Here is a 12,868-nt window from a genome sequence, read left to right on the forward strand (position 1 = left end):
CATTTTCTTGATAATGTCTTTCAAAAAGCTGAAATCCTTAAGTTTGATTTGTTCATGTCCAAATTAGCAGGTTTTTTCTTTTTTTTGCTGCTCCGTGTGGCTTGCGGGATCTTAGTTCCCCAACCAGGGATTGAACCCGCGTGCCCTACAGTGGAAGTGTGTAGTCTTAACCACTGGACTGCCAGGGAAGTCCCTAGTTTTTTCTTTTGTAGATCATACTTTTGTGCATATTTCAGAATTTGATCTCAACAGATGCAGAAAAAGCTTTCGACAAAATTCAACACCCATTTATGACAAAAACCCTCCAGAAAGTAGGCATAGAGGGAACTTACCTCAACATAACAAAGGTCATATATTACAAACCCATAGCCAACATCATTCTCAATGGTAATAAACTGAAACCATTTCCACTAAGATCAGGAAGAAGACAAGGTTGCCCACTCTCACCATTATTACTCAACATAGTTTTGGAAGTTTTAGCCACAGCAATCAGAGAAGAAAAAGAAATAACAGGAATCCAAATCGGAAAAGAAGAAGTAAAACTGTCACTGTTTGCAGATGACATGATACTATACATAGAGAATCCTAAACATGCTACCAGAAAACTACTAGAGCTAATCAATGAATTTGGTAAAGCAGCAGGATACAAAATTAATGCACAGAAATCTCTTGCATTCCTATACACTAATGATGAAAAATCTGAAAGAGAAATTAAGGAAACACTCCCATTTACCATTGCAACAAAAAGAATAAAATACCTAGGAATAAACCTACCTAAGGAGACAAAAGACCTGTATACAGAAAACTATAAGACACTGATGAAAGAAATTAAAGATGACACAAACAGATGGAGAGATATACCATGTTCTTGGATTGGAAGAATCAACATTGTGAAAATGACTCTACTACCCAAAGCATTCTACAGATTCAATGCAATCCCTATCAAACTACCAATGACATTTTTCATAGAACTAGAACAAAAATTTTCACAATTTGTATAGAAACACAAAAGACCCCGAATAGCCAAAGCAATCCTGAGAAAGAAAAACAGAGCTGGAGGAATCAGGCTCCTGAACTTCAGACTATACTGCAAAGCCACAGTAATCAAGACACTATGGTACTGGCACAAAAACAGAAATATAGATCAATGGAACAGGATAGAAAGCCCAGAGAGAAACCCACACACCTATGGTCACCTTATCTTTGATAAAGGAGGCAAGGATATACAATGGAGAAAAGACAGTCTCTTCAATAAGTGGTGCTGGGAAAACTGGACAGCTACATGTAAAAGAATGAAACTAGAGCACTCCCTAACACCATACACAAAAATAAACTCAAAATGGATTAAAGACATAAATGTAAGGCCAGATACTATAAAACTCTTAGAGTAAAACATAGGCAGAACACTCTAAGACACAAATTACAGCAAGATCCTTTTTGACCCACCTCCTAGAGAAATGGAAGTAAAAACAAAAAAAAAACAAATGGGACCTAATGAAACTTAAAAGCTTTTCACAGCAAAGGAAACCATAAACAAGACGAAAAGACAACCCTCAGAATGGGAGAAAACATTTGCAAACAAAGCAACTGACAAAGGGTTAATCTCCAAAATATACAAGCAGCTCATGCAGCTCAGTATCAAAAAAAAAAAAAAACCCAATCCAAAAATGGGCAGAAGATCTAAATAGACATTTCTCCAAAGAAGATATACAGATTGCCAACAAACACATGAAAGGATGCTCAACATCACTAATCATTAGAGAAATGCAAATCAAAACTACAATGAGGGGGCTTCCCTGGTGGCGCAGTGGTTTAGAGTCCGCCTGCCGATGCAGGGGACACGGGTTCGTGCCCTGGTCCTGGAAGATCCCACATGCCGCAGAGCGGCTGGGCCCGTGAGCCATGGCCGCTGAGCCTGTGCATCTGGAGCCTGTGCTCCACAACAGGAGAGGCCACAGTAGTGAGAGGCCCGCGTACTGCAAAAAAACAAAAAACAAAAAAAAAACTACAATGAGGTATCACCTCCCACCAGTCAGAATGGCCATCATCAAAAAATCTACAAACAGTAAATGCTGGAAAGGGTGTGGAGTAAAGGGAACCCTCTTGCACTGTTGGTGGCAATGTAAATTGATACAGCCACTATGGAGAACAGTATGGAGATTCTTTAAAAAAACTAAAAATAAAACTACCATATGACCCAGCAATCCCACTACTGGGCATGTGCCCTGAGAAAATCATAATTCAAAAAGAGTCATGTACCACAATGCTCACTGCAGCTCTATTTACAATAGCCAGGACATGGAAGCAACCTAAATGTCCATCGACAGATGAATGGATAAAGAAGATGTGGCACATATATACAATGGAATATTACTCAGCCATAAAAAGAAATGAAACTGAGTTATTTGTAGTGAGGGGGATGGACCCAGAGACTGTTATACAGAGCGAAGTAAGTCAGAAAGAAAAACAAATACCGTATGCTAAGACATATATATGGAATCTAAAAAAAAAAAAGTGGTTCTGAATAACCTAGGGGCAGGACAGGATAAAGACGCAGACATAGAGAATGGACTTGAGGACATGGGGAGGGGGAAGGGTAAGCTGGGACGAAGTGAGAGAGTGGCACGGACATATATACACTACCAAATGTAAAAAAGATAGCTAGTGGGAAGCAGCTGCATAGCACAGGGATATCAGCTCCATGCTTTGTGCCATGTCCATCTAGAGGGGTGAGATAGGTAGGTTAGGAGGGAGACGCAAGAGGGAGGAGATATAGGGATATATGTATATCTATAGCTGACTCACTTTGTTATACAGCAGAAACTAACACACCATTGTAAAGCAATTATACTCCAATACAGATGTTAAAAAAAAAAAAATCTGCTTAAGACAAGGTTACAAATATTTTGTCACATTTTCTTGTAGAAACTTTTAATAGTTTTTGGTTTCATATTTAGACTTATGATCCATTAAGAGTTAAATTTTTAAAAATTAATTATTTATTTTGGCTGTGCCAGGTCTTAGGTGTGGCATGTAGGATCTTTGTCGTGGAATGAGGGATCTTTAGTTGTGGCATGTGGGCTTCTTAGTTGTGGTGTGTGGACTCTTAGTTGCAGCATGCATGCAGGATCTAGTTCTCCAACCAGAGACCAAACCTGGGCCCCCTGCACTGGGAGCTTGGAGTCTCAGCCAATGGATCACCAGGGAAGCCCCAAGAGTTAATTTTTTTATACAAAGTATGAATCAAAGTTCTTTTTTTTTTTGCAGATAGAGATACACTTGATGCAGTACTGTTTGTTGCAAAGACTCTTATTTCTCTATTGAATTGCTTTGAACTTATATCAAAAACTAACTAACCAGGGGCTTCCCTGGTGGCACAGTGGTTGAGAGTCCGCCTGCTGATGCAGGGGACACGGGTTTGTGCCCCGGTCCAGGAAGATCCCACATGCTGCAGAGCGGCTGGGCCCATGAGCCATGGCCACTAGGCCTGCACATCCGGAGCCTGTGCTCCGCAACGGGAGAGACCACGACAGTGAGAGGCCCGTGTACCGCCTAAAAAAAAAAAAAAAAAAAAAAGCCAAAGTGTACAGAGAAAAAAAAAACAAAAAACCCTAACTAACCATATGTGTATAGGTCTGTTTCTGTACTCTCTATTCTGGTCCTTTGAACATTCTTTGTTTATGCTTATGCCTGGACTTCCAATTGGTGCCTGAAGTGAGGGCACTTTTGTGGGACTGAGACCTTAACTTGTGGAATCTGACACTATCTCGAGGTAAATAGTGTCAGAATTGAACTAAATTTGTAGGACACCCAGTCAGTGTCGGCTGAGAAATGGAGAACTTTTAGGTGGGATGTGGAAAAAACACATATCAGAATTGGTGTCAGAAGTGGGATTTGCTATCCTGGTCCTGGCTTATGGAAACATGTGGTTAGGGAACAGAAAGGATAAAAAGGTGAGGGATAAGGAACCTCTGGTTTTTGGGTGGCTACTCCATGATGTGGAGTAGCAGCTGTGCTGCAATCAGTTACTAACAGTAAAAGTTACCAATGGAATTTATTATTTTATTTATTTATGTTTTTAAGAGTTTTGTTAAATGTTTTTTTATTTTTTTAATTTAATTTTATTTTTTTGCGGTACGGGGGCCTCTCCCGTTGCGGAGCACAGGCTCCGGACGTGCAGGCCCAGCGGCCATGGCTCACGGGCCCAGCCGCTCCACGGCATGTGGGATCTTCCCGGACCAGGGCACGAACCTGTGCCCCTGCATCGGCAGGTGGACTCTCAACCACTGCACCACCAGGGAAGCCCAATGTTTGTTTTTTTTTTAAAAAATATTTATTTGGCTGTGCTGGGTCTTAGTTGCAGCAGGCATGCCCCTTAGTTGCGGCATGCAAACTCCCAGTTGCAGCATGCATGTGGGATCTAGTTGCCCAACCAGGGATCAAACCCGGGCCCCCTGCACTGGGAGCACGGAGTCTCAACCACTGCGCCACCAGGGAAGTCCCAACCAATGGAATTTAGAGATGACTCCAAACCTGACCTTCAATTGTTTTATCTAATCAAGGCAAAGATTGACAAAAGGCCAGGATTCCTTGGCTTGACTCCTTACTGGGGACTTAAAGCCTTTTGCACAAGAGTGGGTAACTTAGGAAGTGGAGAAGTTCCTGGTGAAGTCCTGATATGGGCTACAATTAGAGAGTTTAAAAAAAAAAATGTAAGGATTGACAGGATTATGAAAGTTGGGAGTGTTTTTTTAAAAAATATTTATTTATTTATTTGGCTGTATGGAGTTTTAGTTGCGGCCCACGGGCTCTAGAGCCTTTGGGCTTAGTTGCCCTGAGGCATGTGGGATCTTAGTTTCCCAACCAGGGACCGAACCCACATCCCCTGCATTGGTAGGCAGATACTCAACCACTGGATCACCAGGGAAGTCCTGAAAACTGGAATGTTTAAACAGACTTTATGTAAAGAAGTTGTGTCTCCTTTGCCTCAATATTTTATGGAAATGAGTATTATGTCTGGCTGGGGAACACTCTCCTACCTAGTAGTGTAAGACCAAAATCTGTGGATGGTTACAGTTAGGAATATAAGGGTTAAAAGAATTAAGGTAAAAGTTTGTAGGATAATTGGTATGGTTGAACAGACTTTATGTGAAGTGGTTACATTTCTTTTACCTGATGGTATTATGAGAATGAACATTTTATTGACTGGGAAATGTTTCCACTACCTAACATCACAAAACAGAAAGCATGTAAATCTACCTTTCAAGCAATGTTAATTGGGCATGCTAAATGGGAACCAGTAAGGTTGCCCAAGCCAATGCAATGTAGAATAGAAGCTGGAGTGCTGGTAGGGACAAATTCTCTGTGCCATAGCCCTATGTGAAGGACTGACTGGGGTTTATGGCAAAAGCCTGTGAGTGCCTACCAGAGATGATTACTGGGACTTTGGACTTGAGAATTTCCATTTGAGGGGCATTTACTACCTTGCTATTTGACATTAATTGAAGCTACCCTCATGACTGAAGGACAAAAAATGATCTGCCAACCTGAAATACCCAAGACGTTTTGAGTGATGTCAGAGAAACACTCTAATGGGGATGGCAGTGCCCAGAAGAGTTCCATGATAAAACAGAATTCGTTTATACAGGATCGTGCTACCTGGAGAATGCAAGGAGATACTCATGAGCAGGGAGCCTCTTTCTCCCTAGTCAGTCCCTAGGACTGACTTTGGAACTGCACAAGGAGCTGCCAGATTGTATAGTCACTTGGACAGTGCCCTATAAACAGCTCGCCAACAACCAACAAACAGCTGCTTGGTTTGTGGATAGCAGTTCCAAGGTAAACAGACAACATCCTGTTTGGAAGGCCACCATTCTGATTGAAATAAGTAAAACCAAAACAGCTCTGTGGACTGAACTGCATGCTGTTTTCCCATCCTTTCCCAAGGATGAAATACTGAATAGTGGTAAAACCCTCTGTTTGGGTTTTTTCATGGGCAGTGGCCAATGGTCTAGCCGTGTAGGTGGATACAAGGGCAATGGAAACCTGGTCATTAAGGCAGGACATATCTGTGCCCATCAGAAGAACTCTCTTCCATGTTCAGAAGCTGACTGGAACTGACAAGCAGATACCCCAATGTGCTTGCTTGAGGTGGCCACCTGAGTCCATGAGATGAGTGGATACGGAGGAACTGCAGCAATGCAGAAATGGACTGAATCTAGACATATTCCTCTTGCATTTTAAGGCACAAAGCGCCAGAGTCAAGGAAAACGTTTTCTATCCCTACAATGTCCAACAATGGGCAGAGAGATATCCTCCTCAGAGTAATAGTTCGATACAGAATTGGAATGGGCAATTAAAACATTAGTTATCTAAAATCGGAGATGGGAGGGAGGGGGGAGATACAGGCCTGAAGGGCTAGCTTTCACACCTTCACGAGTATATGTATGCTCACACTCAATATGAGTGGAGCTAAAAGAATGTCCCCACTAGGGACTTCCCTGGTGGAGCAGTGGATAAGACTTTGCACTTCCAATGCAGGGGGCACGGGTTTGATCCCTGGTCAGGGAACTAGGTCCTAGATGCATGCCACAACTAAGAGTTTGCATGCCACAACTAAGGAGCCCACATGCTGCAACTAAGAAGCCCTGGAGCCGCAACTAAGGAGCCCACATGCTGCAACCAAGGATCTGATGAGCTGCAATTAAGACCCAGCACAACTAGATAGATAGATAGATAGAATGTCCCCACTAGATATTCTCCTGTTTTTCTGGGGAACCTGGGGAAGAGGGAGTCGGAAAGGATGTTGATATGATTATGTAATTCTTGCTAAGGGAGGATACTGGTATAATGACTATACTTTTTTCTTCTTCTTCCCCATATCACAACGTTTTTTAATTCCCCTACCTGGTGCAGTGGTCACAGAACCAAGGCTGCAACTACAAATGCTGGAAGCAGGGATGATTCCTAAGCAAGAAATTGTACCTATGTTGTAAACTCTTTTTGTCAGGATTCCCAAGGGCCTAATGGGTTGGGTTATGCCTTAACTCCATCTGGCAAAATTGGGAATAACACTGAATGCAACTATATTGCCTCCTGGTAAAAACAGCCCGCTAGTTCTGCACCTATGTAATCTTACCCTATCTGAATGACAGCGGACTGAGGGGGAGACACTTGCTAGACTAGTATTGCTGTTGGCAATCTAGACCAACAGTGGTCAAAATTAATGTCCCTTCCAAAGGTGGAAAAGTTTGAGTGTACATAAAGAGGAGGAGGATCAGGAGCTGAGGGTACAGGAATGAATAAATAGGCTATGTAATAAGAGAAATTCAATATGACATTAACACATCAAAAAAGGCTCAGAGCGGGGCCTCCCTGGTGGCGCAGTGGTTGAGAGTCCGCCTGCCGATGCAGGGGACACGGGTTCGTGAGCCGGTCCGGGAGGATCCCACATGCCGCGGAGCGGCTGGGCCCGTGAGCCATGGCCGCTGGGCCTGCGCGTCCGGAGCCTGTGCTCTGCAGTGGGAGGGGCCACAGCAGTGAGAGGCCCGCGTAACGCAAAAAAAAAAAAAAAAGTCTCAGATCAAGAGATGATATTATTTCTTAGTTGAGCAATATATGGCTTCACCCTAAGACCACTTCTGCTTTTGGAGCCTTACAAAATCTACTGGAAGCCTGCAAACCTCAGTGGCCTTGCCCTGGGAGACATCCCACTCTGTCACCTCATTACCGTATGTCAAAAGGGGATCCTTATGAATGACAAAAGACACTCCTATCACTCAGGAAATTATAAAGGTTTGAGGAGTTCTGTGCTAGGAACCAGGAACAAAGACCAAATATAGTTCTTATTATATCTTCTGGTCTTTGATGACAGATCCCTTAAAACAAAATGACTGTAACAGTTAACAGATACTAGCACATTACTAGAGTCCCATTCAGTCATTAATAATTAGTCCAGTTTATCATATGAAAATGTCTCTCAGGGCAAGGAAGCATTCACCACGTTGGTGAATGCACTCACATGCCTGGATGATGGGACAGCCTAGTTCCATGGGGACAGAAGCTCCTGTGCTCAGAATCCTTCAGAACCCTGCCCTATGTATCTCTTAACCTGGCTGCTCATCTGCATCCTTTATAATAAACCGGTAAATACAATTAAATGTTTCTCTGAGTTCTGTGAGCTGCTCTAGAAAATTAATTGAACCAGAGGAGGGGGGGTCGTGGGAACCTCAGATCTGCAGCTAGTCAGTCAGAAGCACAGGTAACAACATAAACTTGGGATTGGCATCTGAAGTGGGGACAGCAGTGTTGTGGGATTGAGCCCTTAACCTGTGGGATCTGACACTATCTCCAGGGAGACAGTGTCAGAATTGAGTTAAATTTGTTGGACACTCAGTCAATGTCTGCTGAGAATTACAGAACTGCTTGATGAGGTATGGAAAAAACACACATTTGGAGCCACAAAACACCTGCCTTGATTACTGTAGCTCTACAGTATGTCTTGAAGTCAGGTAGTGTAACTCCTCCAATTTTGTTCTTTGTTTTTCTAAGTTGTTTCAATATTCTAGGTCCTTTGCATTTCTGTATGGATTTTAGAATCAGCCTGTGAATTTCTCTTCTGCTAAGACTGCTAAGATTTTGACTGGGACTATATAAATCTACAATACATTTGGAGAGAATTGCCATTTTAACAATAGTAAGTCTTCCAACTCATAAGTGCCGTCCTTCTATTTGGTTAGGCCTTCCCTAACGTCTCTCAGCAATGCCTTTGTTTTTCTCAGTGTACAGGTCTTGTACATCTTTGTCAGATATATCCCTAAGTATTTCATAGTTTTTGGTAAAACTGTAAATGTCATTTTTTCATTTATACTGGTTGCAGCTAGTATAAAGAAATGCATCTGATTTGTGTATATTGATCTTTTATCCTGGAACCTTGCTAAACTCACTTATTAAGTCTAGTTGCCCTCTTGTAGATTTCATGGGATTTTTCTACATAGATATCATGTCACCTGTGAATAAAAACAGTTTTCCTTCATTCTTTCCAATCTGGATGCCTTCTGTTTCTTTCCTGATCACACTGGACAGAACCTTCATTACAATGTTCAATAGCAATGAGGTTGGACATCCTTGCCTTGTTCCTGATCTTAGAGGGGAAACAGTCACATTTAATTTTTCACTACTAATTTTGATGTTAGCTGTAGGATATCCTTAGATGCTCTTTCTGCATCTACTGAGATGATCAGATTGTTTTTCTTTCCTGGTCTGGTAATAGGATGAAACACATTGACTTTCAAATGTTAAACCAACTTTGCATTCCTGGAATAACCTCCTTGGTCCTTTTTATATACTGTTGGGTTCCATTTGTTAAAAAATTTTTAAGAATTTCCTCATCTATGCTCATGAGAGATATTGTTCAGTAATTTTCTTTTCTTATGTCTTTGCCTGGTATTGATATCAGGATAATTCTGGTGTTCTTGCTTTCTAATTTTTTTTAAACCAGCTTTCTTTCAGTTTGGATATTTTCTATTGCTGTGTATTCAATTTCACCGACCTTTTCTCATTTGTATCTACTCTTAAGCTCACCCAAATATTTTTCATGTCAAATTTTTATTTTTTTCCTCCTCTTAATTTCATGTTTTCTTTAAAATCTTGGATCATATCTATAAAAAAAGTTTGAATTTTTTCCTGCTAATTCCATCATCACTACCATTTCTGGGTCTGTTCCAATTGTCTAATTTTTCTCCTGGTTATGGGTCATATTTTTCTGCTTCATCTTTCATCTAGCAACTCTTACCATATAACTAAACATGCTGTTGAGTGTATAGATTTTGTTGTCTTTTTTAACAGAGTGCTTAGTTTTCCTCTGACAGACAGTTTACTTGCAGAGCAGCTTGATCATTTAAGACTTGCTTTTAAGCTTCACAGGGTTGCCTTAGAGAAACCTTTAATTTAGGGCTAGTTTAATCTTTCCTGGCATCTGTAGTGAATGTCCTGGGTATTAAGTTCTTTCCACTGTTTGGAATTAGAATATTTTCTAACCTGTGTAAGCTCCATGTGTTGTTCAGTTAGAAGCTCCTTGGTATTTGTTCTTTTTCAGGCCTCAGGAAGTCTCACCCTAGGCATGCACAGCCTAAGACTCAAGAAACTCCTATGAAGATTTCTGAAGTTCTTTCTTAGAACAGTGTAAGTCTCATTCGCCACTGTCATTGATTTCTAATATTGCCAAGCTCATTCTGAAAGTATAAATTTAGTTCATAACTTAAGATTCTCTTTACACTGTATTTTTAAAAGTCTGTGTCCTTAAAAATCAAACACAATTTAGAAATGGCTTTCCTGTGCAAGGAGAATTTCACTTGAAAAAGAAAAACACAGTTCTCTTTTTGGTACATACGATTCTTGCTGCAGACATGCTGCATGGCCCAAACTGCCCATAGCTGGACTCCTGGTGTTGTGAAACAGCCAAGTAATGGGAAAAATGGATTAAAGGACCTAAACGTTCAAAGAAAAGAATAAAGGTTACATCCTGTACTTAGTGTCATTTTCTAAAGCAATGATTCCTGAGCTTTTTGCTACAGAAATTTCATCCTGCTATTTTTAAACTATATAATATAAATGAGCTTCTGTAGAACATCTTTTCTTTGTCTTAGCCATTTGATAAACGAGTATATTCAGACAAAAGTCTTGGTACAGAAGATGGAAGGCGATCAGAACAACATATTTTTTCTCAAAAGCACCTGTTGGTCTTGAAGATACACATTTGAAGAATTGCAGACTTTGGTTTGGAAACTTAGATAAGGAGAAGTTAGTTGATAACTAACCAGAACAACACCATGACGGAGCTCTAGAATTAGCCTTTCTATTTCTACAAGTCTTCTGCCCAAAAATGTACAGAACATAAGTGGGAATCAAAAGTGTTGGCAGCATCAGCATTTATAAAGTAGACAACAAAATAAATTGCAATAATAATATTTATGCAGCAATCTGGAATACTTCTGGTATATTAGTAACTTATCTACCAAGTCACCTGTCATAAACAGAGTTAGAATCTAGTATGCCCTTCAGTAAATTATTATAAACTGTTTCCCTGAACAAATCAGGTGCTATTTCTAGTTCTCTAAATGTGTTCTCGTTTTAGACCTCCTTGCATTAATACTCTACCTAAAATCTTCTGTCTCTACTTAATTATCTCTCAAAACTCAGCTCACAACCTACTTCCTCTGGAAGCTTTTTACCATTTTCCAGTGCAGGTTCAGAGCATTCTATGTACATAACTAGCATAGGAGTGAATTATTTCTGATTTACATTTGGTTTCCATCACTAGGCTGTAAAGTTCTTGTACGGAGGCACCATATCTTACTCGTCTTTGAATTTCAAGAGCACAGAACAAGACCTTGGCACCTGTTTTCAATAAATGTAGAATGAAGGAAGGACTGATGAATGACAGGTAGCAAAATAAATTAAAAATACTTTATTTTAAAGCCAGTACGAAGATAGATGCCAAAGGGTAAAATCTACATCTAATAGGAATGACCTCTACACAAGCAAAATGACTAGGTTACTGGCTTAATATTAATTATCTTGCTAGTTACCTGTATGCTACCATCTCACACTCTGGAGTTGGCCATTTCAAAATTGCTGAATGCTGAAAGACACAAAGCACACAAGAAAGGGTTACAGTATTTATTTAGCATTGCATTTCGAGGATTTGACAGTTTAACCATTATGAATGTTGTTTGTATGCTTCCAAAAAACACCAAATTACCCTACCAGATCATCCAGAAGAGAATTCCTCTGGCTACGACTCAATGTCCAAGCTTGTTCTCCTCTAGATATTAAGTGGGCAATAATCCCAGCTGCAAAGTAACTGACTTCCACTTCAACACTATGTAGAAGGCTACTGATGTGGTCTATAAAATCCTTCCACATTAATTCAGAATGCAATTCTTGTACTTCAGCTATATTGTTCTGGAAAAAAAAGAAGATATAAAAATTAAAATAATATGTATAATAAATGGCTAAATGACACTGCAACGATTTAAATATGTATGGACAAAAGCGAATATTGTTGCTATGTTAGCACAGTGGGATTACAGGTGATTTTATTCCTCTTCTCCCCAAACAATAAAATAATAAAGAAACAGTAGCGAGTTCTGTTTCAGGTAAAACAGTAAACTAGATAACCTAAAAATTTCCTGCTATAAAATATCTAGAAGTGCTGAGTAAAAACAGGCAAACAAACTTTATATATGTAATTTTTTTTGTGGGACAAAATGTAAATAGGGAATCAAACAAGAGCATAACAGGCTATCACAGGCCTGCAGGGGCAAGAGAACTGGGTTTTAATAGACATGCAAGGGCAAAAGTAAGGTCCAGAGATTGGAACTAATACAAGGCAAGAACTTTCAAAGGATTATACCTCAGTAAAAGAGTGGATTGACATAGATACATAAAAAAGAAGTAATCTGGGCTCTGGCCAGTTTAGATTGTGCTTGATCTTCTCCAAAACGATCTAAGATTCAACTTATCTCACTACTCTGAAGATTAATCATCATTCTTTTTTTTAAAATTATTTAATTTATTTATTTCTGGCTGCGTCAGGTTTTAGTACAGCATGCAGGATCTTCGTTGAGGCATGCGGGATTTTTCATTGTGGCGTACGGGCTCTTTGTTGCGGCGCCTAGGTATCTCTCTCTAGTTCTGGTGAGTGGGCTCAGTAGTTGCAGTGCACGGGCTCTCTAGTTGTGGCACGCAGGCTCTGTAGCTGTGGTGTGCAGGCTCCAGAGTGCGTGGGCTCTGTAGTTTGCAGCACGTGGGCTCTCTCATTGAGGTACACGAGCTCAGTAGTTGTGGCGCATGGGCTTAGTTGTCC

The 12,868-nt window shown here is 40.5% G+C and overlaps 1 protein-coding gene across 3 annotated transcripts in view; it reads right to left on the reverse strand.

Annotated features, from left to right (window-relative positions):
• Positions 1 to 12,868, reverse strand: part of ZYG11B (zyg-11 family member B, cell cycle regulator) — an 80,299-nt gene that overhangs the window by 7,720 nt on the left and 59,711 nt on the right. For all 3 annotated transcript variants that reach the window (XM_082650062.1, XM_082650061.1, XM_082650063.1), the window contains 3 exons: positions 11,767 to 11,964; positions 11,589 to 11,641; positions 10,391 to 10,488 (listed from right to left, as the gene is read on the reverse strand). In XM_082650062.1, coding sequence (XP_082506188.1) covers positions 10,391 to 10,488; positions 11,589 to 11,641; positions 11,767 to 11,964 — 349 coding nt within the window. The remainder of the gene's footprint in view (positions 1 to 10,390; positions 10,489 to 11,588; positions 11,642 to 11,766; positions 11,965 to 12,868) is intronic.

Source organism: Grampus griseus, assembly GCF_964374135.1.
Source record: "Grampus griseus genome assembly, chromosome: 1".
Classification (NCBI taxonomy): domain Eukaryota; kingdom Metazoa; phylum Chordata; class Mammalia; order Artiodactyla; family Delphinidae; genus Grampus; species Grampus griseus.